Source organism: Aspergillus wentii (genome assembly GCF_001890725.1).
Source record: "Aspergillus wentii DTO 134E9 unplaced genomic scaffold ASPWEscaffold_5, whole genome shotgun sequence".
Lineage (NCBI taxonomy): Eukaryota > Fungi > Ascomycota > Eurotiomycetes > Eurotiales > Aspergillaceae > Aspergillus > Aspergillus wentii.
The window spans coordinates 1535921-1548530 of record NW_024467836.1 but is presented as its reverse complement, the minus strand read 5'-3'; the positions used below and the strand labels follow the sequence as shown (position 1 = coordinate 1548530).

Here is a 12610-nt window from a genome sequence, read left to right as displayed (position 1 = left end):
GTGGTTTTGTCTTGCCTGTACTCAATGTCTTTGACTGTATTTAATCATTTAGAATGAAAATTTTTCACTGTTCTTCTGCAGAAAGCTAGGCCTTCCAAGTACAGTGTATATCAATATAGTGATGTTTTCTATCGAATGTCTGTGGGGCATGTAGCCAACTGGAGAGATTGTTTTTCAACACATTGCACGTTCCCATTGACCAACAAAATCATTCCTGAAAGTGGAGACATAGCCCCCCTCAACCACTGACAGATCATCAACCAATCTAATCTTATCTCAATCTAATCTCTACGTAGGACTACAGTACATCATTCATACCGAAAAATTCGTAAACGACAGGAAAGCCAGTAATAGAAATGAACACGGTATGCCTACCAATAATGCCTATATAACCGAATATACTCTTCACGCGATATAGTATCTGCTGTCTAAGCTTCGAACACTGGAATCACTCCGGACCAGTTCCCTCTTGATCGCTCTTCCCAGTATCCTTCCTTGCCACCCTTCAGTCGCCAGGCGACTTCTCCTTCGCCTCCACCTGCCTGGTCATCATCCACCCGCGAGAACCAGCGCGGTGTCCACGCCTCCCCGCTTCTTTCGTACTCGCGACGACGTGCCCGTTGTCCTTCCTCCAGTTTCACCTTGATCTCTTCCGCTCCGTCCAGGTCGCCGTCCTCGAGCGCCCGTTGATCTGGGCGCAGCCGCGAGTCCGTTGGGGGCATCCTCTTTTCCTCAATTGGGGTGACTTCATTCAGTGTTGCAGCAAATGCCGTCAATCCATAATGCTTGGGTGCGCTGGGCACCAATGGTCCAGCCGTCCACGCCGCACTCGTTGAAGACCCGTTGTTGGTAAACTGCAGTGAAGATGTCCAGGTACCAGTGAGTCCCAGGGGCAATTCATTGCCATACGAATCGACTGCCTTAGTGCTGACCTCCTCGCTGCGACCGGAGAACATCCCGCCCGCTTTGAAAGTCGACACTGTCTTCTGGCCGTTTAATTCATTGACGACCGCCATCTCGCCTACCGGCTCAACGTACTTCTCGCCAGCAATAATGTTGCGCAGGAAGGAGGTGGCAGCTGACCAGCTGAAATGCTCTCCCGTGGAATGCAAGGTAAGGCGCAATTTCCCTTCTGTGACGATTTCGGCCGACTTACCCCAGAATTTCTGGGTCGGCATGGGAGATTGTGCCAAACTCCAGTCTTTGCTGTCTGCCTGGTACGCCAGCTGGACTGGTCGATGTGACACCTTTTCAGCCAAGAAACGGAAACCAAGGTCTTCCCGCACGAGCTCGTACGTCTCACCCAGCATGGGATTGAAAGGCTTGCGGATGGCTCGTTCCCGCACCCTGTTGCTGGACAGCGGCGCCAGCGCAAACGCTGTCACGTACATGAGCCGCTCGACGGGGTCCTTGGAGCTAGCTGCCTTATCCAACAGAGTAGAGTATTCAAGGACTTCCGCCGCTCGCTGAAGTAAGGAGAGTGGTTCGTTTGCAGATACAGGCATCGAAATCTGGGACAGGTCCTTGCCAACGTTCTTACGGAGAAACCCAATTAAACTTGGAGGCAGGACTGTCGGCGCCAAGATGTTTGTGCGACGTTTGACATTGTCCAATGGTAGGGGTATGAGGGACTTTGGCTTCGATGGGAACAATGTCGATTGGTCGTGGGGTGCCTCGGGGGCCTCATCTTCGCTGTCTGACGGCACGTCATCCCCGACCACCTCCTCTTCGGCTTGCCGAGCAGCCGCGTCGGCAGCATTGTCCGCCCCTTCGTCATCGCTGTCCCCATGCATAGTCAGCAGCAGTGAGTCATTGCCACCGTCGACGGCATCGAAGAACTCCTGTGAAATATCAGACTCCATGCTGCGTCGTGGCTGGATCGTAGCTCCAGGTGGGTGACGTCGTTCCTTGCTCTGGGAAATCAACGAGGTGAACTCAGACACAACGTTATCCAGATCCCGCAGGAGAGCCATCAAATGATCATGCATTTCCTCCGCCTGATCCGGGTGGCTCTTGATGCTGCTGGGCTTACGGTCTCGCGCCACTGAAACGGCGTCGGACCCAGGCTTAGGTACTGCCAGCTGTGTAGCTGGAGAATCAGCGTTGGGGGTCTTGGTACCCAGTGGTTGTGAGTTACCACTTGTCTTTCGCTTCCAGAACGGGCGTTTATCGCGTGCCTCAAAAGATTCGTCGCCATTAGTCTCGGCAGGACTGGCATGAGGGCTGGGCGAACGACCTCGGGGCCGCTCAGCAGGCATGCTGCTTAGGTACTTGGGGTCTGTGTCTCTGGCGAGACGGCGCACTGCATCCCGCGATCCAGATATCTGGCTAACAAGTTTCTCAACCTGCGTCCATTCGCGCTCCTCTGCACCATTGGACACGGGGCGCTGCGATGGGACGCGGAGTAATACATCTGGTGACTGAATGTCCTCGGTAGATGTTTTAGACTTGGAAGAAGCCTTCTCCAGTGCACGCTTCCACGCAACAAAATCTTGGTCATTGTGGGCGCGAAGATGCCAGATCTCCGCACCGGAATCAATGGATATCTCGCGTGTCTTTTCATTGCATGCGACGGCTGCTAGAGACAGTGGAATAGACCCCCGCAGAGCAGAAGAGTTCCTATCATGGTAGTAAGACAGTGTGGCTGAGGTAAAATCCAGCGAGAAGAACCGCCTAGCCCATCCCTGGTGTCGCTTTCTCCGCCGCTTGTGAAGGAGTCCCATGTGAACGGTGGAAGAAGGCGTTTCCACGACCTGCGGTGGTGGTGGCGCCCTGATACTATTGCCTCGTCTCCGTGACATTGGCCTCAGGGACTCGGGGGAATCGCCGTCCTGGGCTGGTTTGTTGATGGTGTGGCTCGTCGGAGGCGCAAGACCAGATTGCGGGGGTACGGCAGTCGGGTAGGTGAGCAGTACCAGGGTTACCGTCTTGGAGATCTGCTTCGAAAAGGTATTATCAAAAACGAGGGCGTAGTTTCCACCATCGTTAGCGGGGACATCGTAAGTCCCCTGGGCGATCTTGTCCGCCTCACACTTGCCGACCCATCGGATCTGCTTGAGCCCAATCCCCGTCAGCTTCTCGGTAACCGAGATTGAAGCAGTGTGTCGCGAGCCAGTGACGGCGGTCGCTGGGAGGTTTTCATTTGAGTCGGTACTGTTGTGGAATTCGGAGGCGGGCAGATTGCTGGAGCTGGCACTGCCAGCGGAATGGCCGGGATGCTTGAAGATGCCGAAGTTGAGGGATTTCTTGTGCGGCTGAAGACTCCACGAGATGGTGTGATTGGACTTGACATGGATCCAGCGAACAAGATAGGACTGGAAGGGAAGAGAAGAATCGTCAGCGCAGACCTTGGCTGGGTTTGCAATGGAGAAAAGAAAAGCAGAGGGGTTAATGCATCATCGCCCATCCCTTACCTTGCTATGGATCTCCAACTCCTCCAATCCCGCCATGATTGCGGGGAAGAGATAAGGCCGGGGAAATCCACCGAATTAAACGAACAGAAACAAAGATCAAGAACAAACGAAGATTGTGGTTTTGATTCCGACGATGACGATTGAAGAAGCAGTAGTGGGTGGTGGTAGGTTGAAGGAGGTGGGCTGTTTAGATGGAAGTCCCCGGGTAGTCAGACCAGAACTGGTAATCTGCTTGGGAAGTGGGCTTGGGGATGAATTGATGGAGAGACTATTCCCAGCGATGGACAGATTGGGTCTGACAGAAAAGAGAGATGGAATAAGCAGAACGCACCGTGAGGCTGGCGAAGAGGGGGAAAGGCCAACGTAAGAAAGTCAGAGAGAGCACGAAGGCGGACAGGGCTGATTATTTGGGGGCGCCGAAAAACACCGAGGATGGCATCGCATCTTCACATGAACCCCCGGGATCGAACTCACGGTTCGTCTAGTGGAATTAATTATTTAGGGGACGAGGAGGCTATCGATTATGGTTCTGCTGGAAAATGGTCCCAAATTGTGGTAGATTTGCCAGTCTCTCCTGGTGACATGTACATCTGGCATCAAGATCGACAGAAAAAGCAAAGAGAGAAGAGAGAATCAATAGCCAGTCAATCAATCAATGGTATGGAGGATATAATATGAGTAGGGAAAAAAAAAGTAATACCAAGCCAAATCCAATCAATCAGCCATCGTCCATGCAAATGCCATCTTTTCTGTCCACTGCGCAAAGAAAAATAACAAACAGCAAAACACCAGTGGAAATAATATAAATGATATTACACAGTATACAAATAGACAGTTCGAAAAATCCCAATCCTTTCCATCGTCATCAACATCATCTCCGCTTGCCCGCCTGCATGTTCGTGAACAGCAGTTTGAATCCATTGCACAGCGCCCGCATGTCCGGATAGGGGTTTCGCTGCAACTCGTAGCCCAGAGGAATCACCTTGACTGGCCAGCTGTGCAGTTGTGCGTTCTCGCCTGCCTTGAAGCACAGATAGAAGTATCCGGGATATTTGCTGTTGATGCAGAATGCATATGCCGACCGTCGGGGGTTGGCCTTGGTGTATGTATTCAACCATTTATCTGCGTCCGTCAGTATGTCGAAACAGAAGAAGACGATGAAAAAAATAAAAATAAAAACTTACCCGTCTCCTCCTTGGTACCCTCGTTGTATTTCTCATGCAACATCATCTCGTCCACCTTCTTAGCCATCGCCTTGACATGGTTGAAGATCAAGTCATCCAAGTCACTGTATGTGTACCGGCCTCCAACCTTCAATGTCCGTCCAACAGAGAACTCATTCTCCTTGTCCAGCTCCAACACGTCAATGTGTTGGAAGATGCCGTTGGCCACCTTCCAAGTCACTGCCAGATGGTCAGGTCCCTTAGACGAAGGTCGGATGACAACGTCGCCCCGACTTTGCGATCCCAAAAACTCCTCTGCCTGTGTCGAGTTGAATGGTCGGAACATCGGGTGCTTGATGACCCGCATCACCCGGCCGCCACTCTGTGTCTTCTCCTGCATCGCTTCTCGGTCCCGGTGTTCCTGTCTGTCATCCCATTCCCCGTCAAGTCGGTCGCGAGGCTTAGCCGACGGGTGACTGACTTGCTCTTCCCGCAGCGACACATTGCACATGAAGCTCTTGCGGTTGAGGAACAGCACCTTGGCGGGTACGGTTTGGTGCATCGAGTAGAGTGCCCGTACCGGAATGTCGTAACGGTCCGTGAGCTCTGCCTCGGGCACCAGGGCGTCGATGCCACAGTCAAGCTTGCCATCAATGTGGTCATCAGTGATCCGTTTGATCGAAATCGGTACCACCATGCCCTCGGCCAGCGTATCCAGCGTTTCACCCGTCAGCATGGTGAAGATGTCGTCCGAGCTGAGGAAGACATATTGCTTTCGCAACTCCTCGTAGGGCTGCTGCAGTTCAGCACGGATGGTTTCTAATGTGGCTCGTTTGCGCTGGTTGAGGTTCTTCTCCAGCTGCTCCGCGTATTCCTCCAGGATCAAATCGTTGACACGGTCCTGCCCTTCTTCCCGGAAGAGCTTCCGTACAATCGCTCCGGGTCCGTTTTCATCCGTCTCTGCCTTAATATCCTCTTCATCCAATTCCAGGGCATCCGCCGCCATCTTACGCGCAATATCGTAGTCTTCGGGGTGCACACGCGTATTGTCCAGGGGATCGGCATCCGGGTCGGCGTTCTCGAAGTCGATGTACAGAAAACTAGCACAATTGTTCCATACCTTCACACCCATCGCCGGGTACTGGGCGTTCACTCCCAAGAGCTCCACGCGGTTGTTCACCACGCCACCGTTCATGTTTACAATCTTTAGAAGGTGCGCTGCCTTTCGCGGACCCATACCGCAGACGTATGGAAGGAGGTTGGCGGTTGCCGTGTCAGTGACTGCCTCGTTGATATCGACACCAACAAGGTTCACCATGTCCACTAACGCTGTCTCAAGCTGTTTCAAGAGCAACTCCTGGGTAACCAGCTGCTGTCCCTTCTTGAACTGAATCGAGACGATATCCCGACCCAGTGACGCGTATTCCTTCAATGGACTTTGCAAGTATTTGGCCAGCGCAACACAGTAATGGGTCAAGGGAGCAAAACCTGGGTGGTCCTTCTTCGCCCGCTCACTGTGCTGGTACAGTCGAGCTACTTCGTCGTTGACAATCACCACCTCCAAGGGATCGTTGACTTCTTCATCACGATCGTCCGTATAGGGAGCTCCTCGGAGGTCCTTTTTGTCCACAACATCGGCTAAGAGCTTGTACAGCTTGCGTGCCTCCGGAGACATTCCAGAAACACCAATGACATCCGGTCTCCGTCGGTCAACCAGCTCCACAAAAGCCTCGACGTCCTTGCCATCTGCAATGCCGCGGTCTCTATCGCCAACGGACAGGTCCATGAACCTTCCATTTTCCAGTACACGTCCATCCTCTTCGATGTAAGCCCAGTTGATAGGCTCTTTTCCGACGATTCCTGAGCCAGTTGACAAGGCCAGAACTCGAGGGACGGTACCCAAAACCATGCCCTTGGGTTTATAAGGAGCTTGATCTAGTCGCTGGGAAAATGCCTCCCGACACTCCTTGGCCACGTGGTTCTCGCATTCCTGGCGAATGTTCTCCTTTACGCTGCGGTTCATCACTCGTTCCAATTTACCCAGGGCCAGATCCAGAACGTCACGACGAGCTCTGTTCCAGGCATCAGCGAGTTCACTGTAGTTATCAGACTCGATGTCCGGATAGAGACGCTGGCGGAAGTGGTCAAAGTTCTCGAAGCGGACCTTGACCTCTACGAGGCCCTCCTCCTCGGCCTTCAGCATGCGAAGATACAGCTCGGGCTGGCGGGCAATGTCGCTGAGCTGCTGATTCCTCAGGTATTTGAACTCGTAGTACGGATGCTGCTCATCGATCCGCCGCAGACCTTTCTCTGTCCGGAAGCAATCAACAGCACCGTTCATGTAATAGGCCTGCCGAATTACTTTGCGCATCTTAGGGCTCATGACGAGTTCCTCCGCAAACATGGTCTTCGCGGCCTTGAGTACGTGCGACGAGTTGGAAAAGTCATTGTCCACGAAGCCATCCGCCATCTCATCTGGTCGATCGGCAGGATCTTCAGTGTACTGACGGCGGCCTTCTTTGAGGGCGTTCTGAGCAAAGGCATCTGCTGTTATGCCAAAAGCGCGCACCAGCCCATATGCCTTACCGTTGCGGACACGCTCAAAGAAGGACTTACCAGTAGCCTTTCGTCGGTGCGTATCGCCGTTTGCTTCGCCATTCATCATTGTCATATCCCGTAAGTGTGATGCGTACTGAAAGTGAATGTAGTCCTGTACATCCTGCAACTCTTCCATGGTCACAGCCACCGGAAGCATCTCCTCCACAATGTGGTCATCGAGGTTGAATAGACTCTGTAAATTGTCAAAGGTTTTCTGGATCGTATTCCTCTTGTCGATCAAAGCCTTGAATTTGAGATCGTGATCGAAGATATCCCAGAGATCTGTCATGTTTAATAGCTTTTCGGCCTTAACGGTGTACTGTGACGCATCGTCATAACTATCGACGGGGGCTTTGACGGCATGAATCATGTAGTCCTTGCGGTGCTGGAAAATAAATGGAACCTCCCAGTCATCTGTCACAAGAAACTCTAGAACCTTGGCTACAGAACGCTGGAACGGCTCCCGCAACTCAGGCTCGATACGCTTCTTGAGAAGCATGAGGTTTGATATCCAGACTGCCTCTTCTCGGAACTGCTCCTCATCTAGAACCACATGGCGGTATGGTTTTCGGGAAATTTGATGACGTTCGGGTTCATCCAAGAGACGAATCTGGTTATCTTCCTCCGTCAACATCTTCTCCGCCAGCTGCGATGGCTCGAAGACATCCTTCAGATCCAGGTGCTTTTCTTCATCGACTTCTTGTTCCTGTTCTTGCTCTTCCATGTCCAGGGCAAACAAGTATTCGTTTCCATCTCCGAATGCGGCGCGCATGTCCTCTAGAGCATTTTCGTCTAATCCAGCAGCATCAGCAGCTCCTAGACCGGTCATGCCGCTCGAGACAGGGCCGGCTATCTCGACATCTTCACGTTCTTGCTGCGCTTCATCGTCGGAGAAAACATCCTCCTCAATGAAATCATCCATTTCATCATGCATGTGTCTGCGATGGCCGACGGGTCTACCATAGTCGCCCGCTTCTTCTTCCTCATCCGAGTTGAACATGTCGTCAATGCCTCGGGATGGCTGTCGGGGATCACGGTCTTTGTGACCACGCTTCAAACGCTTGAATTTCGATTGCTGCAGAAGAGAAATCGGTTAAACATTTTTGTCTCGCATCAAAAAGAGGCAGGCGCATCAAAAGAAAAGAAAAGTGTCAACATACCTCCGGCGCAACCGGGGGTTGAAAACCTGGGACATGCTCGCCAATGAGTTCCAAATCTTCCTCATCTAGATGCTCCTCTTCGCGCTCGCGATCCTCCCGTCGTCGCTTTTTCTTATCCCGTCGACGCTGTGCGCGCTCTTCCATATCTTCATCTTCGTCGACGATAAAGCCTTCTCGGACCTGGTTCAAGCATCAATCAGCACTTTGCTTCTACCCGTCAGAACGCATATGAAGTGAAGGAAGACTTACCGCGCGAGCTGCCTCCTCGTCATCATCCTCATCCTCGTCCTCCTCACTCGAATCGTTGTTGTCATTCACCGTTCCAGCTCCCTGTTGTCCCTCGCCTTCGCCTTCACCCTCGCCATCATAGTCATCAACGAGCTCCTCATTATCATCGTCATCCAGCTCGGCCTCTCCCACCACAAAATCGCGAGCGCTCATCTTGTTTGTCCGGGAGGGAGGTCACTACAACACTGGTGCTGGAAGGGGGATAAAGGATTGAAGGCTATATGAAAGACAGAAAAAAAGTGAGTCGAAATTTTAAAGAAGAATTGAATCAGCCCCCACGAGAAACACGACACCAGAGAGAGCCAGAAACAGCTGGGCTCGAAGAGTTGAGGTTGAAATTGAACTGGAGCTGGACTGGACTTGATGGACGGCGAGAAAGAGACGCTGTGGCGGTGCCATTGCTATTCACCGCCTCGTGACTGTGGAGGTGCACGCTAGTCAGAAGAGGCTAGAGTATGTGGCTTTTGAGTGTGTCACGTGTAATGGGTATCGAATTACTCCATGTTGACTTGGAGATGAAGATGAAGATAAATTCAATATTTCGTAATGTCCAGGAATCTTTAATGAAATTATCATTCTATGTTTAATCTCATGTCAGTTGTTAATTAAATGTGAGCGAACTTTCTTGCCGGCCTGCAACGAATACGACATGCGATCCTCTAGATCATATCATTCAACCAAGAGACTCAATATAAAACTAATATACAAATCTTACTGTAAATGCATCAAGCACTAGTAGTTAATATTCATCATTCCATCAGGGAAAATAAATCTTCATTGTCTGTTCTGGTCTTCATCAAAGCCAACGTGATTCTCCCCCACCACAGACTGACGAGACAGTCTACAAACCATCGTTTCAACTCTCTTTTTTCATTCCCACCAACTCGGGTCTGTCTGGGTTTATGCCTTCTTCTTTATCATTATTTTCCAAATGATTTGCCCATTAAAAGGCCACTGAAAGCTCATAATTCACAGGCCAACAGACGGAATCCGGCCATACACTGCCCCTCGTCATTGGCGCTTGCTGCCGGCATCTTTTGGGCGCCCAATCCGTCCCTGAATCCCTGGTCTCCTGCTGATCTCAGACTGGCAGTCTCTTCTTTACCCTCGTTGTTTGCGCCAGCGGAAACAAAACTTGCATCAGGAACCATAGATCTTCTGGAATCATCCTCCAGCTGGAGTTTGACACTGCTGGTGCGGCCTCTACAGCCTCGTTTGTCCCTCCCCCTCTGTCTCACTCTGTTCTCCGTTTCCCCACCACTCCGACTAACTAGTGATCGATTATCATCAACAGACGCGACCTTGGAATTAGTTCGGGGTTATTTGACGTCCTTTCCTTCGCCCCTCCTGCATTTTTCACCTCTTTGGCCTATCCTTTCTCATCCATCTCCATTCTTATAACCCTAGCGGCAGTGTCGCTCTGTCGCCAGCCATGGCCGATCAATTTAAGGCTCGAACGTTGAAACGCAAGAACGTCAAGGGCCTCGCCTTGAATGCCGCTCCCAAGCCCTCCGCGCAACCCTCCGACGGCAATGCCCAGGCCCCCGGTGCCATTGGGGGCATCGAGACCACCCGCACTGATACTCTCGAGATTGGTTTGGAGTTCCGCTTGGATCTCCGCAGTGAGGATCTGGTTACGCTCAAGGAGTTGGGTGCTGGAAATGGCGGCACAGTCTCTAAGGTCATGCACGCCTCCACCAAGGTCGTCATGGCTAGAAAGGTGCAGTCTTTTGAACCCTCCCTATCCGGATTAACATGACTGACGATGGTCTCGTAGATTATCCGTGTGGATGCCAAGGAGAAGGTGAGAAAGCAGATCTTGCGTGAACTCCAAGTCGGGCATGACTGCAACTCCCCGCACATCGTCACATTCTACGGAGCGTTCCAGAACGAAGCGAGAGACATTGTGTTGTGTATGGAATACATGGATTGTGGGTATGTTGGGTGTTTAGTTGTCCGGGTCATTCCGCCATGGTCTGACTGTTCGTCTCTGATATAGTTCTCTCGACCGTATATCGAAAGACTTTGGTCCTGTCCGGGTCGATGTTCTCGGTAAGATCACTGAATCGATCTTGGCTGGTCTGGTCTACCTCTATGAAACCCACCGCATTATGCATCGTGATATCAAGCCCTCCAACATTCTTGTCAACTCGCGGGGAAATATCAAGCTCTGTGACTTTGGTGTCGCTACAGAGACGGTCAACTCGATCGCAGACACTTTCGTCGGCACATCCACCTACATGGCACCCGAGCGAATCCAAGGTGGCGCTTACACCGTGCGGTCGGACGTATGGAGTGTGGGTTTGACGGTTATGGAGCTGGCTGTCGGACGATTTCCCTTTGATGCATCTGATTCCGCCGCGGGAGACCGTGCCAGCGCTGGCCCAATGGGTATTCTGGACCTCTTGCAGCAGATTGTCCATGAGCCGGCCCCGAAGCTGCCCAAGAGCGATGCTTTTCCTCCTATCCTGCATGAGTTCGTCGCCAAGTGTCTTTTGAAGAAGTCCGAGGAGCGCCCGACCCCGCGTGAACTCTTTGTAAGAGAAGTTACAACCCAAATATCCATCTATTCTTACTGACCTCTATCTAGGACAAGGATGCCTTCCTGCAGGCTGCCAAGCGCACCCCAGTTGATCTCCATGAATGGGCTGTTAGCATGATGGAGCGACACAACCGGAAATCATACCTGGGACCGGTAGGACCTCCACCTGCCAGGTCCTTTAAGAACAAGGAGAAGGAGAGCAGCAGCACTTCATCATCGTCGCATCCCAACCAACCACCGAAGCCCGCTCCCAGCAAGCCGTCTCGCACCCCGCACTACACTCCAACTACTGGAGAAATCCCGTTGAATATTGTAAACGACGTGCCCTCCCACCACAACCACCACCAGCGGTACTATCCCACCTCTTCCCACCCATCGCCGAGAGACCCAGTCAGATCAACCCGATCGCCCCCACCGGTTTCCCTCGAGCATTTGTCCTTGGAAACTACCGATGACGAACATCGATACGGCCGCCGTCCATCGCGACACCACTTGGGTGACCCGTACTCGGCTGTGGACGCGCCGACACGACCACACATCGGCTCTCGTTCTGCCAGCTCAAACAACACCAGATCGAGAACAGGCCTTCAATCGGCAGCTTTGCCGATTCGTGCGCCTCCTCCCCCCAGTGGACCACCGCCTGCAGCTCCTGTGTCGGCCGGAGGATCGTGGCGGCGCCAACCGAATTAAATGCGTGGTGACCACATAGCGGGGACCACGGAATTAAACATCCGCTGCATATAGTATGTCCAAGATGCATTCAAAAACAATCTGCCATGCTGAACAATTTTCTTTCTTTTCTTTTCTTTTCTTTCTGTCATGTGATGTGATGTACTCGACTTGGCGCACAGGCAATTCCAACGTCTCTTTTACTTACATTGATTGGTATCTCATATTGAATCATGTCGTTCTATACGTCGAACTGAACTCCGTGGATGATGGAATTAGCTTGACTGACTACATGTTACGACTTTTGCATCGCAAGGCGTACCTTTTTTCTTCGTTTCTTTCCACTTTCTTTCCCTTTTTTTGACACTGATAGCCTGGTTGCCTGGTTTGTTTCCCTTTCTTTTGTGACTTTGTTTCTTTGTTGGGTTTGAGGCTGGGACTCTTCATTTTGTTCCCTTTGTGCGAATGTTGCTTTGTTGCAGATTACTATGTATGTAAATGAGGAATGGACATATTTTTCATATCCACCATTACTACTACTTTGAACAGTGTACTGAGTCTGTCTGCGTAATGGTGAACAGTGACTACTGAAAAAAGACAACTCGATATCCGATGGATTTCATAAAGTTAATAAAATATTGTGACATGAAACAAGAACCCTCCTTCACACCCTTCCTAACCCCATCAGAAACGAAAACCATAAGACACCACCCAGTTAACATGAAAGAAACGAAGAAAGGAGATGATAAATCAATAAATCAATGCAGAGTAAGCAAA

General features: G+C 51.4%; 3 protein-coding genes across 3 annotated transcripts; 1 reads left to right on the top strand and 2 right to left on the bottom strand.

The window, feature by feature from the left end:
* Nucleotides 1-428: 428 nt before the first annotated feature.
* ASPWEDRAFT_113613 (oxysterol-binding protein related protein OSH3) lies at nt 429-3449 on the bottom strand (the record flags this gene model as incomplete). The annotated part of the gene is made up of 2 exons (XM_040828421.1): nt 429-3314; nt 3414-3449. The coding sequence occupies 2 exons, from the start codon at nt 3447-3449 to the stop codon at nt 429-431; spliced, it is 2922 nt and encodes a 973-aa protein (XP_040687934.1).
* Nucleotides 3450-4284: 835 nt separating this feature from the next.
* On the bottom strand, nt 4285-8775 carry spt6 (chromatin-remodeling histone chaperone SPT6; the record flags this gene model as incomplete). The annotated part of the gene is made up of 4 exons (XM_040831113.1): nt 4285-4535; nt 4598-8249; nt 8335-8514; nt 8584-8775. The coding sequence occupies 4 exons, from the start codon at nt 8773-8775 to the stop codon at nt 4285-4287; spliced, it is 4275 nt and encodes a 1424-aa protein (XP_040687933.1).
* A 1279-nt stretch (nt 8776-10054) lies between these two features.
* ste7 (MAP kinase kinase Ste7) lies at nt 10055-11854 on the top strand (the record flags this gene model as incomplete). Its single annotated transcript, XM_040828460.1, has 4 exons — nt 10055-10342; nt 10400-10557; nt 10622-11159; nt 11213-11854. 4 exons carry the CDS (start codon nt 10055-10057, stop codon nt 11852-11854), a joined length of 1626 nt encoding a protein of 541 aa, XP_040687932.1.
* Between the last annotated feature and the right edge of the window lie 756 nt (nt 11855-12610).